Here is a 15,152-nt window from a genome sequence, read left to right on the forward strand (position 1 = left end):
GAATAACAAATATAAAGAGCAGCCTCTTGCCCTGGGTTTGAAACAAGGCACCAAACCCAAACTTGCTGTCTCTTCTACTGTAGACCTTTTTGGGGAGAGGATGGCTAGCCTTGGCTCCTTGGATGGCAGAGAAGTCACAGTAGCGCTGTGCTGGTAGGACTTGCTGGAAATCCATCCTCTAGGATGCCGAGGAAATCTGTTCATGGGGAGGTTTCTCACTGGAGGGGCTCTGCTACAAAACCACCTAAGGGGGATGCCAGCAGAAGCTGCTGGAGGCTGGTTGGTGCTGACCACCATGCACAGCAGGGGCCAGTTGCTGAAGAAGGTACCTGCATTGCAGGAACTGGGGGCTGGAGAAGGCATGTATGCTTGTGGCAGCTTGCAGCAAGAGCACACCAGAACCAGGAAACAAAAGTTCCTCTTCCTGTAATGTCTCTCCGTGGCACTCCACTGACAAAGCTTAGGGTAGAACCAGCTGGCAAAAGAAAAAATATGTAAAATTCCATCTTTATTTTTGCAGAGGGTGAATTGGAGCTGTCAGGCAATACATTGATCACTAGCCACCTTACAACTTCTTAAACCTTGAAATCAGATTGTATTCCACTATCCTAATTTTCTGTTTCACGTTACTTTGCACATAATATTTGCTTTTTTTTTTTTTGCGGTACACGGGCCACTGTTGTGGCCTCTCCCGTTGTGGAGCACAGGCTCTGGACGCGCAGGCTCAGCGGCCATGGCTCATGGGCCCAGCCGCTCCGCGGCATGTGGGATCTTCATGGACCGGGGCATGAACATGTGTCCCCTGCATCAGCAGGTGGACTCTCAACCACTGCGCCACCAGGGAAGCCCCAATATTTGCTTTTTAGTACAACAACTGCCAACAACCCAGCTTTGCAAAGAAATGCTCTCATCCAAAGAAATTAACAGTCTAATGTTAACACGGTGAACTGGCTTGAACTACTAGTTCACGCAGTGTCTGAGAGATGTTGAATAATGTTATGTCTTCCTCAAAATTTTAAAATATCCTGCAACAACCCCTCGAGTTTGCTGTAGTGCTCTCAGGCACCATGGCACACAGTTTGAGGATCTCAGGGCTCAAATTGTGAGTCTCTTTCACCAACTCTGACCACATCATTCTAACATATGAAAATCTAAGGTACCGATTTGGTTAAGAGTACAGAAGAGTCAGGTGTAATGTAAAAATTGTATAGGGTCATTATTGTTTCTGAAAATCTTTTAGGAAGTTACCAGATTGGAGAAGAACATACCATCTTCCAGTAAGTATAGGACTTATTGTAAGTGTTTCCTCCAGCATTGGAACAAGTTCCTGTTTCCTTTGGACTAGATTGGATAGTTGCCTTGTCTTTAGAGGTACTTTGACATTAAAAAAAAAAAATGCATAGCCTTAACCACGACTTTCACCATCAGTGTATGAGATGCCCCCAGTGTGAGAGGCAATGCAGAGACAAGGGTCAGAGAGGGACCAGCAAAGCCCCAGCTCCATCTCATGCTTACTCTTCAGCATAAAATCATTTCATGGTGGCTGATGCACCATTTAGGTTATTCTTTTTCTCTCTCTTTCTGTCTATTTTGGGCTGATGGTACATAATTGAATTTGAGAAAGTTGAATGGCATGCGATGGGACTTTGCTGAATTCAGTAGTAAAAATTCTATTGAAGTAGTTTTCAGATTTAAAAAGTTAGTGATTTGTAGCTTTCTTCTGTTTCTACGAGGAAATGAATGGACTTAATAAGACCTTTTTTAGGTAGGCAGGCATACTGTTCATGTCACCACTTTCCCAGAAAATACATTCATTTTGGTGATGTTTACAATTTGTGAATCGTAACTGTTACATATTTCTATAGCTCTTCTTTAAGGAGAAGCTGAATAACTTAAGTTTTGTAATCTGACCTATTCAAAAGGAAAAACTTCTGATCCATGCCTTTCAGTGCTACCTGCAAAACAGCCTCCCTTTTCCTCCTGAAACCCTGTTTGGATAAGTTCTGCTTTGGTTCACATTTTCATCACCTGCTGAGTTTGTCTGCTGTTTCAGCCTTGGCTACTTTCACCTGGCAAGGCTGTCTAGCCCTGTAGCTTCACCTCCCAGCGTTTTCTGTCTCTTAAACAGTGACGAGTTGGCACGAATATTAACTTAATAGAGAATCTACCCATGTCAGAAACTCAATGTTAAAATCCAAATATGACAACTTGGGATGGATTAGACTTTCAAACAGATCTCAGACCAGGAGTCTATGGTCGAAATTCCACATATGAGCACTACTTCCGTTTTCTTGTGTTTCAAGTTTGGTCAGAAACCCCAATACAGATCTTAACTGCTCAGATGTGATCAAGTAGGGACACTACCCAACCTGTCTTGGCATCCTTTTCTACCCCCTTAGAGTGAACACACGGAAGAGAAAGAGATTGTCACTGCTGCCGCCTCAAGCAAAGCTGCTTGCTTCTGAATACTTCATGATAATCAATAGCAGATGTGTGGCCAGCCCTGGAAAGTTGCATAACTATCTCACATTGCATTCGACTGCAATCACTAGCCAATACGAGGGGGTCTCCAGTAGGCTGTTGAAAAAGAAAATTCAGTTAAAAAAATCTTTGTTTATCTCATCATAAAATTATTTCCTTGCAGTAAGCAGTAAAGGTAGTGGTTAGAGTGGAAGTAGTTTGAATATTACTGCCCTTAAACTTAAATTTCAGTTCATTATAAGGAGGAACTTTCTGATGATAAGAGAGGAAGTGGGACCCTGTTAAAGGAGTGAGTCTCTGTTAATAGAAGTAATCAAGGAGATTCTGGATGAATGCTTGCTGCCTGTGACATGTCTAGGAGAGTGCTTCACAGCCAGGTAGAGGATTAGAGTAAATGACCTCTAAGGTCAATTCCAAGCCTGAGTTTCTGTGACTATGATCATTGATCACTTCTTCCTCCTGCTCCTTTTCTGAAGATAAGCCAGGGATGCATAGGTCAGGTGTGGCACTGCCTTCTGGGCCCAGTCTCAGCCCTGCCTCTTTTCTTCCTGGTGAATCCCTTCTGTAGCCCCTGTCAGGTTATCCCCTGTTGACCCCATTAACCTGGGCACAGTGAGGTTCGGCCCTTTTATTTTCACTTTCCATCGCTGGACCACACACATTAAATTGCCACACCTATCTGGAACTTCTGTAGGGCCAGTATTTAGGGCTTCCAAATAGATGCTCCACAACCTAAAATAATCTGGCCTTATTCATGAAAGTATTTGGAAAAGTGATGAGGGGGACTTCATAATTTTCAGTGCTTCGTCACATTCTTGACTCATTTTTATTGTTGCTACCTTATGAAATAAGTGGCATTATCCCCATTTTACAGATGTGCAAACAGAAGCTCAGAGAGGTTAAAAGGCTTGCCGATTTTTAGAAGAAAAGTGATAGAAGAATGAATAGAAAAATAAAGTCCTAATGTAAATGAGGCAGTGCTTACTGAGTTTGTGGTAATCAGGCCCAGTTCTCCCACACTGAGTCTGGTGTTCTTTTCTCTGCTCCTGGCAGCCTCACATCCAAGGAGGTTTAGTCAAGGTCCTGACCGAACTTTTAATTTAAAAAAGAAAAAAAAGGGCTTCCCTGGTGGTGCAGTGGTTGAGAGTCCGCCTGCCGACGCAGGGGACGTGGGTTCGTGCCCGGGTTCGGGAGGATCCCACATGCCACGGAGCAGCTGGGCCCGTGAGCCATGGCCGCTGGGCCTGCGCGTCTGGAGCCTGTGCTCCACAGCGGGAGAGGCCACAACAGTGAGAGGCCCGCGTACCACAAAAAAAAAAAAAAGAAAAAAAAGATCTGTAGTTTCATGTGGCTGAATAAATAGACGCTATTAAACTTATGGTTTATTTAAAGCATTGAATATCAGGAATGGAATAGCTTTGATTTGAGGCTGTGGTCTAAGCATTTGAACAGAGTGATTTGAGCATTCCATCCTAGAATCATGACCAGCTCAAACTTTTTGAGAATCTTCCAGTATAGCAATCTTTGAATTATTCTTCTGCAAAATAAAGGACTTGAAGTTTACATGAGTAGTTTAATAGAGTGAGAAAGTCTGGATATAGGAAACAGGAGGCCTGGTTTGCATTTACTGTAGTCTCAAAAACATTATTAGTTTTGTGACCTTGAGCAAATTTTATAACCTCCCTTTCTTTAATTACATATCTGTAAAATGAGTATAGTGACCCAAGGGAACTGAGAAGCCTGAATAAAACATATATAAATGCAAGGCATCATAGCTAAGTATTACAAAAGAAAGACCCAAAGACATAAACTCTTCAGACAGTATTTTCGGACCTGATTTTGAGCGTGTGTGTGTGTGTGTGTGTGTGTGTGTGTGTGTTTCATCATCTGCTAAAAGTTTTTAGCAAGGAAGATTTCTTAGGAGAGAAATAAAAGCAAACACTGATGGTCTAGGAAATAAAAGCAAACACTGATAGTCTAGGAAACAAGTGTCTCCCAGATGTATTGTTGTCTCCCTGTGTGCGCTCACCCCAGATGTCAGCACTTCTTCCCATTCCCTCAGAATTAACCACTCACACCCAGAGCATTAGTGAGCCTGGAGGATACACTGAAAATGCCATAGGGAAGAGTGAGGAGAGGGTTTACCCAGAACAAACTTCAGACACCCAGGCAGGGCCCTGGGAGGCAGCTTTCCCCATCTTCCGTCTCCACACTTATCCTCAGCCTTCTTCCTTGATTCACAGCAGTTCTGTCCCTGGCCCCCAATCTCCTCCACCTCATCCCAGTACCAGCAGTGCATAAGCAGGAGGTCACTTGAGGCTCAGAGCTTGGCCTCCTGAGAAGGTGTGTAAGGAACCTCCACTGTCATTTGAAGGGCCCTTTCTCCACTTTTGGTAAATAAAACTTCCTTAAGGAAGAAGAGTGAGATCACCTGGGCCAGGCAGGGGCTCTGGTGAGACACCCATTTAGCCCCACCCCTCTTTTGGAAGGTTAAATACAAGAGAATGTCTGAGGAGGAGAAGAAGGATGCAAAGTCTGCAGCCCTAACCAGGTGAAATCAAGAACACAGATCCTTCTGTGAGCAGAGGGTTTGAAAGCCAACTTTATACATAGATCATGGAAGCCTTTAAAGACTCTCAAGGGTGTAGACATAAATAACAGAAGAAAAGGCGAGGAAAGCCTCAAAGTCAAATAGAAGAAAGCCACTTTTTTTTTTTTTTTTTTTTTTGCGGTACGCAGGCCTCTCACTGTTGTGGCCTCTCCCGATGCGGAACACAGGCTCCGGACGTGCAGGCTCAGCGGCCGTGGCTCACGGGCCCAGCCGCTCCGCGGCATGTGGGAACTTCCAGGACCGGGGCACGAACCCGTGTCCCCTGCATCGGCAGGCGGACCCTCAACCACTGCGCCACCAGGAAAGCCCGAAAGCCCCCTTTTTTTTTTTAACTATGTTTATTCTTTTTTAATGATATTTAATTTATTTAATTTATTTATTTTTATTTTTGGCTGCGTTGGGTCTTCGTTGCTGTGCGTGGGCTTTCTCTGGTTGCGGCGAGCGAGGGCTACTCTTTGTTGCAGTGCACGGGCTTCTCATTGCTGTGGCTTCTCTTGTTGCGGAGCACGGGCTCTAGGCACGCCGACTTCAGTAGTTGTGGCACGTGGCCTCAGTAGTTGTGGCTCACGGGCTCTAGAGCGCAGGCTCAGTAGTTGTGGCGCAGGAGCTTAGTTGCTCTGCGGTATGTGGGATCTTCCTGGGCCAGGGCTTGAACCCGTGTCCCCTGCATTGACAGGCAGATTCTTAACTGCTGTGCCACCAAGGAAGCCTGAAAGCCACTTTTTATACCAAGTAAACAACTCTTTTTTTCCCCGACCTAAAATGTTGTTTATACAGATTCAGCCTCTTGTCAGCAGGGTAGAAATAAAAATATTGATGAAATGACCATTTCTGTGGCATGGTATTCTTATGACCTAGAAGCTGTTAAGTCTATAACAAATTGACAGAGATGCTTAGTCTTTTTCACTGTAGAGAACTTACAACATTCTTGAATGGGACCAGAGTATGTGGTACCTCCTGAATGACCTGTACCTTCTCTTCCCAATTCTGCTGGCTTCTCTTCTGTGTAAGTCTGAACACTTGCTGCCCTCCCCTGTTCTTAGCGGACATCTGGGCCACTGTAAGCAAAAGGTCCAAAGCCCAGGCATTTTCCCAACAGCTTTATTGAGGTATAATTTAAGAGGAGATGTTTCTGCTGTTCTGTATAAAGTTCAGTTGAGAGGTGGTGTTAATAAACCTTCCTTAGAACCAAGATCACTTGGAAGGTTGAACTCTTTAAGTATCTGGTCAAAATTACCAAAATTATGCCAGTAAGCTCCATGTGAGCAGAGCCCTTTTACATGTGACACATGTAAATATTCGATAATGACTGACTGAATGAAAAAAAAAACCAAACAAACAAAAAACAGAATCTTAGCCAGCACTGTAACTCTCCCATCTTGATACAGAAGGTGGGAGAGCCACTGCTGGACATGGGTAGAAGTTCAACATAGTATTTAAAAGCAGTTTGGGGGCTTCCCTGGTGGCGCAGTGGTTGGGAGTCCGCCTGCCGATGCGGGGGGCGCAGGTTCGTGCCCCGGTCCGGGAGGATCCCGCGTGCTGCGGAGCGGCTGGGCCTGTGGGCCGTGGCCGCTGGGCCTGCGCGTCTGGAGCCTGTGCTCCGCAGCGGGAGAGGCCGCGGCAGTGGGAGGACTGTGTACCGCAAAAAAATAAAAAAATAAAATAAATAAAAGCAGTTTGGTATTAACTGAGAAGTGCTGCTAACTTAGTTGCTATTTTGTATCAGGTGGTCTGTAAGAGATTGTTGTTGTGACTTCAGAGCGTATTCCAAGCCACACTAAGAGGTGGTGGAGTGTTTCTTAAACATACAGAAGTGAACAGGTTGCACTTACACCAGATAACAAATCATTATGATGTACTGTAGCATATTTACTGGGGCTAAAAAGTAACTAATCTCCTTTTGAAAACAGAGCAAAATCAAGACGAAGTGACTGACCTAGTATCTGTCTGTTAGTGTAGACAACCAGGGAAACCCCAGAGAATCGGCTGCCCTTTGTCACCATTCTTTGGTGGGAGGGGGGCAGTGTAGCTTAAAGTTGTACAGGTGACTGAGGAGCATCCTTATCCACACGATATCTTTTTTTCTTATTCAGTGAATATTTATTGAATAGATACTATTTTTAGGCTAGTATACAGAGAGTGTTGTGGAAAAAATAAACATAGAAACCCTTGGGTAGTTTTTTTGATGATTTCATAGAACACATACAAAATATATACACCATTTTAACTGACATCCTCGTGTTATATATTATACAGTTGTAGTTCAGAGGAGTGAAATAAGAAGTTGGAAAGAGCTAATTAGAGGCAGACACTGAACTAATACCTTATTTTACTAACACAGCTTGTTTCTTCTTTTAGGCGGTTAAGGAGATTTAGACAAATTTACAGTTAACCACAAAACAAAGAAATAAATGCTTACAAACAGTGAAACACTTCTGTAGAACTTCTGAGAAGGACATGGACACTTTCATGTGGAGAGGTCCTAGAATATCTGGAATTTTGGATCCTAAAGAAGAGTTGTTTTTGCGGGGCGGAGGGTGGGGGTGGGGGGGAGGGTAGGACAAGATGGAGAGAGGCTGTGATACAATCTTTTAAAATAAACTGAGCATGCCTTGCACTTGAGCTAGATCAGGGCATTGTTCCCCAAGGTGACTTCTGGACTGCATTTAAATACAAAAGTTTTTTGCCAGGTTTCCTGAGGATCCAGCGAAAGTTCAAAGATCAGCCTAGCTGCTAAAACGACTCTAAATTGAATTAGGAGGCTGACACAGCAGTGCTTGAACTGCTCATTCAGCAGTTGTTCTCCTCGGCTAAACTGAGGGGAGCTGAAGGCCTTTTTGTGAACCCAGTGTAAAACAAGTTGGACATTAGGATGTGTACTTTAACACACCTTATGTGGTTTGTACATAATTGGACTTGCAGGACGACATTTCATAAATCATTCTTATGGGGGCACTTTCTGAAGGAAGAAGGTAAAAGTGAGTCCTTCCTGTGGCTGATGGGGCCTGGACTTTGGGTTGTGGGAATCTGCGTGTGTAATCATCACCTTGAAAAGGTGTTGCATCTTACTCCAATTATAGATGAATGGGAACTATCTTTATGTAGTTCACAGCCCTGGTGAGATCCTGCAGGGCTCCTGGCAGACATCTGTGGAGGTCTGGGCTGCTATGGGGGAGGGCAAGGACAGATGGCTCGTGTGGGCTGAGGTGGGGAGGCTTCCAGAATGATTCCTTGGATGAGACAGGAAAGGTCACTTCTGACCGGTAAGGGAGCTTTTCTTTGGGTTCAGAATGACCTTCATGTCTCCTCTGTAAGTCTGAAGTTACAAAGTGAAGGTATGCATCCTAGCAGCTCAGGATGTGTGGCGGGGGGACCTTGCAGTTAACTGCGATTTTTGGAAGGGTGCAGCCTGTTACCCTTTTGGTGGTGAGGTCAGTTTCCGGGAGGCTCCACAATACTGATATTTTCCAGATGTTTCTCCTCTTTTCTCCTTTCTGACTGGCTATGTCTTCCTCTCATCATCCTGCCCTTTTAGTAGAATTGAGATAAAATTCTTCTTGGTGTCTTATGCCTGTTAGAATCACTCAGCAGTAGGAACTGATTTAATATCTAGGCCTTATATTAATATTTATAATAGCCTTCACTGCTTGTGAATAGCATAAATACTTCTTTTCTGTTCAAACCCAATACTGAAATAAAACCCAAGAATATCTTTTACAAAAATTTACTTTTAATGGTGGCGGTAGTTTGTAATAATCTGTGTAGGATTTTATGGTTTTCATATCACTTTTTGCTTATATTACCTTCTTCAATACCAAACATAAACTTGTGAAGTAAATAAAATTTATTAATCCTCATTTTCCAGATGAGGAAGGGGAGGCCCAGAGAAGTTAAATAATTTGCTCAAGGTCATACAAATAATAAATGGCAGAACTAAATCTTAATTCAGATTCTTTATATCTGTTGTATATTCTTTTCATTAAATTTACTATAGGGCCTCTTTTCTTGTTTTTTGCCCACATTAAAAAAAAAAGGGGAAATGAAGAAAAAGAAAGCAGCTGGAAAATAAATTTATTAAAAGAATGTAACTTTTCTCACAGTTTCCTATTGAATCTTTCAGGTATGTTATTTGAGGACCTGTTGCCTTAGATTGGTAATAAAACGAATGCTCTGCAAAATACCTCAATAAGACAGGTATGTCGGTGGCAGCTCTGGTCTCCCATTCTCCGACGGAAAAATTAAGGTTTCACAAAGCTAAAACGTCTTCCTCTCAGCCGGTTGTAGGAGCTTGTGGACCCGACCAGGGGGCAAAATTGAGATCTGTCCTTCAGGCTCTCCAGCCTCTTTATTCTATCAGCATTTCAAAAGCCTTACTACCTCCCCACCCACGCCTCCTCCTTCGGCTTTTTGGAAGGAATTTATCCCTGGTAGTTGCGATTAGCGCGGGGAGGGAATCGCCCCCTCCGTCTGGGGGATGGCCCTTGCGTAACTGCAGAGGAGTTAGTGCTGCTGGGTTGGGGTTTGAGTAGAAGTGCTCGCCCGGGTTATACGGAATGAGAAAGCCGCCTTGTCTGCTTTTCCTGCGCAAAGGTAAGGGGTGGAGGCTACACCCCACTTTCTGATAAAGGCCCCCCTCTTGGGCTTGTGAAGCAGGTATCTTCCAGGCACATGGACCAATATCTACGTTACTTTACTACAAAAATAACGTATAAAACCGAGCGGCTTTAAAATCCTTCATTTTGGGCGTATAAAACCCCAAGATACAGAAAGTTAAATGGGCGTCGAAAAATGTAACTTAAAGATGGAGAAGCATTCTTTGCGTTCATGCCTTATGTAAAACAGCAGCGCGCGCCGAGATGGGTCTTTTTTCTTCCCTGCACATTGATTTACCAGGCATGGCCCGTCCGGGGTCCTGGCGGCCGGCACCCCTCTGCCCGGCCCCTCCACAAAGTCAGCCCCACCTGCGTGCGCCCGGCCACCAGCCGCCAGGTCGCCGGCGACGGGCTGGGGCGCGCGCCCTGGGGGCGGACTCCCGCCGCCCAGCTGAGACGCGATTCGTCACTCTTGCAGAACTTTCCCCCTGAAAATCCCTGCACCAGAACCAGCCCTCCCGCCCCGCGGAGGTTTTGATTTTAGTGGCTTTCCTTCCTTTTATTTTCCGTCGTGTGCGGGTTTGGGCTGCCGAGCAAATTTGCAGCTCGTCCATGTCAGCGGCAGTCGCTTCTGCCGCCGCTTACCCTGACACCATGCACTCCGAAGCAGAAGAATCGAAGGAAGGTACGAGTTTGATTTTGCTGGGGGCCCCGCCAGATTCTGCGGAGGAATGTGGAAGTAGGGCGGAGTAGGGGAGCAGATCGGAATTTAAAAGTGAGCGGTGGGTACTTTGTCCACTCTCCCTGCGCCTTCGCTGCTCAGTTAGAGCCGAATGTGCCGAATCCTGGACCCTTCTCACCCCGCGGCCGTTCAAAGGGGAGGGGAGGAAGAGTCGGACCTAGCTCAGCCAGCCCACTAAAAGCTGCTTTCTAGATTTCTCTGGAAACGAAACAGCCCCAGTATTGACTCCAAGAACGCAAAATGTACTTGGAAGAGCGCTGCCTGCCTGCATCAGGACAGCCGAAAGCCAGATCCCCTGGAAGAGCCTTAAGACTCAAGGGTCTCTTGAAAAAGGGTTTCAGAAATTGGAAACGTTGTGTGTTTCCGGCTAAAAGGGGAAGCTGCGTGGGGGGGAGAAGTGAAAGATCTGTATTTGGGGAATAGGTTGTTTTTTTGCTTTTTGTTTTTATTTTCTTGTTGGCTGTTCAGCAGTGAATTTATTTTGTTGGAGGCTTTAAGGGGGCTGAGAGATGAGGGAGGCCTTGTGCAGCTTGAAACTGAGGAGAGTTTGTCTGTTTCCAGCTTTGCCAAAGCAAAGGGTTTCATTTACTCCTAACAGAGAGCGGGTGACAGGGCTGGAAAAGCTCCAACCAAAACACAATTATACGCTGCTGTTAGTTCGGGGAGTTTATTTGTGTGTGAGTGTTTGTATGCTTTGTTTCCTGAAATTTTATGTATACAAAAGTCCTCTTGTAAGTTGAGGTAGGAATAGGGATAGTTGGGGGACTGTTCAAGATTGTGAAATTTCTTTTCTTTTCAAGTAGCCTCTTGGGAAACTGGTGAATTTCAAGTCAATCACAGCAGCTCTGGGAGCGTGAGGAACAGAAAGGAGCCACATCGTTTCCCCATTTGGTAGCTATCAGGGAGAGCCTTTGAAACTTGTCCTCTTCTTTTAGTGAGTCCCATCCCCAAAGTAAAGCCCTGTGTTTCAAGATGTAGTCTGTGTGGGCTGACGTCTACTTTATTATGCTGTGTGAAGGAAGCAGTCAATAAAAACAGGCTTGTTTAAAAGATATATGGGGCTGGTGTGAATGAAAAATGACAGCCAGGAGCATTGTTTTTGAGCTTGATGTGGAGTTTGGGGGGTTAATGTTTTCTTGCTGCCGCGGAGTCTGTCCTGATGGAGCTTTGTGCTGATGGAGGCTTTTCTGTTCTGTCTTTTAGACAGCAATTTACGTAAGTCACAAGTAGTCGGAGGCAAATAGGAAACGGGCTGAGCGAATCCAGTGGTGAACTTTTATATGAATTACGAGTAGCACTTACATTGGTCTTTTTCTCCCAGGCATGTTTTTTTCTTTTGAAAAAAAGGGAGTGGGGAGAAAGTGGACAACAGTATCCCAAAGCATATGATACATTCTTCTAACAGCACCCACATTCTTCTCTCCTTCCCAGCTCACCCTTTGCAAGCCTGAAAACTGGAGTGTGAAGAGGTTTTTTAATGTGCACCCCACCTTGTTCCTTACCTTACCCCTCCACTTTCCATCATTTACAGTCTACAGATCTGTAGCAAATTATCCTGCCTCTGCTTTTTACAGAAAGCTCAGAATGTTTCTTTTGAAATAATATGAGGTGCTAGAGTTTTAAATTGATGGCAGTTAGGGTAGGATATGGAATAACTCTTGAGGGAGATTGAATAAATACTTCATTAACAAATGGAATCATGGTAGCTTCTGCCAGGAAATAAGGATGAGTGTCTGTGTATATATGTGTGTTTTGTGTGTGTGTGCATGTGTGTGTGTGTGTCCCTGGCAGTTCTGGCAAGACTGGTTGTTGGCTGTGATCTAGAACCCTCCATTTAGCTACCACCACTCAGAAAGGAGCAATGCTGTTTAAATAGCTCCAGTTATCTTTATTCTCTATCCTTACTAATCCTGTCCCCTCTCCTTAGCTTTTTTTTTTCTCCTTGTGGACTTAATGTGTCCCGTTTAGTATGAGATCACCACAAACTCTCCACAATGTCTGCATTACAAGAAAACTGCCGTTGGATGCTTCATGCCTGACTTGCTGTAATGAGAGATACTTTTAAGTCATTATTCTGAACCACAGTTTGAGACTAGTATACTTTGTTTGGGGTTGAATCTGAAAAAAATATCAAGTCGGATTTAGAAATCCTTGGAGGCCAACATATTTGTGTATGTAGAAGCAAATGACTGGGGATATTGTTAAGCCATCATAGTTTAGGACGTACTTGACTCTGTGCCAGGAGTGCTGAACCTTCATCCTTGGTCAATAGCCACCTCCTATAGAATTGATTTAATTTTGCCTTACAAATGAATAGGTGATTGTGCTTGAGTATTAAACAGAGAGAAAAAAAAAAAAAACAGACCTCACTTTATTAAAAGCTGAATGAGTTTAAGATATCCAGACATAATATGAATAGGAAAGCAAGAGAAAGGAAGGAAGAAGCCTACTTTATTAAATTGGGGAAGGCCATTGAAAGAAGGATATCAACAGTTTCCAGTGGATAGGGGCTTCCTGAGGAGATGGGTTGATGGCCATATTTTTGGCATTTAATTGATTCCTGTTGAGTAAATTACTTAATTATAAAGTAGGGAACATGAATGGCAGCTAAGATCTCAGAAGATCTTTCTAGTGCCAAGCCTCAAGGAATCTGGCGCTTCTCTGTCCTGGTTATGGAAGCTTTGGTACCAGAAAGCAAGGAAGCCATTATTAAGGAGGGGTTGCTTTGGGAGGGTTGAGCTGTGAGTGAGCTCAGCTCCTCCTCTCTTGCCCATAATAGCACTTCCTGCCACCACCTCTCTCATGCCTCACCAGGCCTGCTATTTCATAAAGAAAACAGTAGCCATTAGACACCCCCCCCCAACTTCCTGCTTCCAAACTGACAGACTCACCTTCACACACACCCACCCTCCCGGTGTCTGTGGAACAGGTGTGGTTCCTGCTGTGGAGGCCACTCCTTCCACCCTGGGCTCCTAACTGCATCAGTTGGCCCCATGTCTTTCCTGGCTCCTTCCCTTCTGTGTATAGATGGGCTCAAGCTCCCTACTTTGGGTTGTTGGCACTTGATGGTCTTTCTGCCCGAAATCCTTCTCCCCACCTGACCCTCTTTTCCTGGTCAGGTCTTTGGAGAGGCTCTTCCTGAACCTCCAACTTAAATTAAGATCCCCTTACTGCTGACTCTCAGGACACCTAATCTTTTCCTCACTGGTACTCACCACGTTGTTTAGCATCCTTCTCTAGACCACAAGCTCTTGAGGGCAAGACTGTGTCTGTTTTATTCCCCCCGCTATGTCTCCAAGACCTATACAGTGAGAGGTGATCATTCAGTACTTATAAAATGAATGAATGATCTTCATTTTTTAAAGGTAATCCTCAGTACTTTGTTAATTTTAAGCACTTATTTCTCCTTTAAAATGAACCTGCTTTTTTTTTTTTTTTTTTTTTTTTACCTTTTTCATGGTTCCTACTTTCTCACTCTTTGTCATCCCTCATCCACTGAAATCTGTCTTTTTCTCCACTACTCCATTGAAATTGCCCAAATCACCAGTGATTTCCGAGGTGCTAAAATCACCAGTGACCCAGCATTCATATTTTCGGCCTGATCTTGACCTTTTTCTGCAGCATTTGACACTAGAAGACCAGTGTCCCTGCAGTCCTAAACTCTTTCCTTAGTTCCTATGCCTCTACACTCTCCTGATTTCACTTCCTTTTTCTAGCTGTTTCTTTCTAATCTCCTAGACCTCCAGCCTGGGCTTTTCTAAGAGCCATCTGTACAGCCAGCTGCCTGGTAAACACCATGCTTTTTTTTTTTTTTTAATTGAAGTATAGTTGGTTTACAATGTTGTGTTAGTTTCTGGTGTACAGCAAAGTGATTCAGTATGCATATATATTTCATATTCTTTTCCATTATAGTTTATTATAAGATATTGAATATAGCTCCCTGTGCTATACAATAGGACCTTGTTGGTTATCTATTTTATATATAGTAGTTTATCCCAAGCTCCTAATTTATCCCTCCCACCCACTTTCCCCTCTGGTAACCATAAGTTTGTTTTCTATGTCTGTGAGTCCAGGTAAACACCATGCTTTAGTATCACATTCAACAGGTCTACACTGAGCCCATCATTTCCTACTCTTCACAAATCTGATCCTCCTTTTGTATCATCACTGAATATCACTGCACTCTTTTTGGCTTCCAAACTACAAATCTGTAAGTTGTCCTTGTCCCTACGCTCTCCTTTATCTTCAGCTTCCACCTGGCACTTCATCCTCCTCATTATCTGTTGAACGCATCTCCTTCTCTTCACCTTCCTGGCCCCTGCCTTGGTTCAAGCCCTCAGCGTTTGTACCCTCATGATTACAATAACTACTTCTCTCATCAGGGTTCTTGGTTGAAAGAAATGGAAGTTGATTCCTGCTATTATGAGCTGAAGAAGGTATTGAAAGTATATCGGATAGTTCACAGATCCACAAAAAGAATTAGCCTCTGAAAAAATGCATCAGGAAATGCAGCCAAGAATCTCCTGATTAGGACCTCACCGTGGCCTTGGCCTCCTGTATATTTTTCAGTTCTGTCACTGATGGGACTCCAGATGTGACTGAATATTTGGTCATCCTCGACATTTAAAAATCTCAGAAATAAGCCAGCTGATTTGTCAGTGCTAGATTGTGTCCTTGCCCCTTGCTGCCTGTGGAAGAGGGGACTTCTGGTTCCAGCTTTGGGAGT

At 44.1% G+C, this 15,152-nt stretch overlaps 1 protein-coding gene across 8 annotated transcripts in view; it reads left to right on the forward strand.

The window, feature by feature from the left end:
* TNFAIP8 (TNF alpha induced protein 8) overlaps window positions 1-15,152 on the forward strand; it is a 125,155-nt gene that overhangs the window by 76,320 nt on the left and 33,683 nt on the right. The window contains exon 1 of one of the 8 annotated variants that reach the window (XM_081230871.1): window positions 9,661-9,682. The exons of 6 other annotated variants lie outside the window; for them this stretch is intronic. Coding sequence is in view for 1 of the 2 variants with exons in the window: in XM_081230869.1 (XP_081086995.1) it covers window positions 10,297-10,369 (73 nt within the window). In the remaining variant the exon portion in view is untranslated. Of the gene's footprint in view, window positions 1-9,660; window positions 9,683-9,751; window positions 10,370-15,152 lie in introns of those variants that run through there. One more of the 8 variants, XM_081230869.1, reaches the window with a different exon arrangement.

Source organism: Mesoplodon bidens, assembly GCF_964165515.1.
Source record: "Mesoplodon bidens genome assembly, chromosome: 4".
Taxonomy (NCBI): Eukaryota; Metazoa; Chordata; class Mammalia; order Artiodactyla; family Ziphiidae; genus Mesoplodon; species Mesoplodon bidens.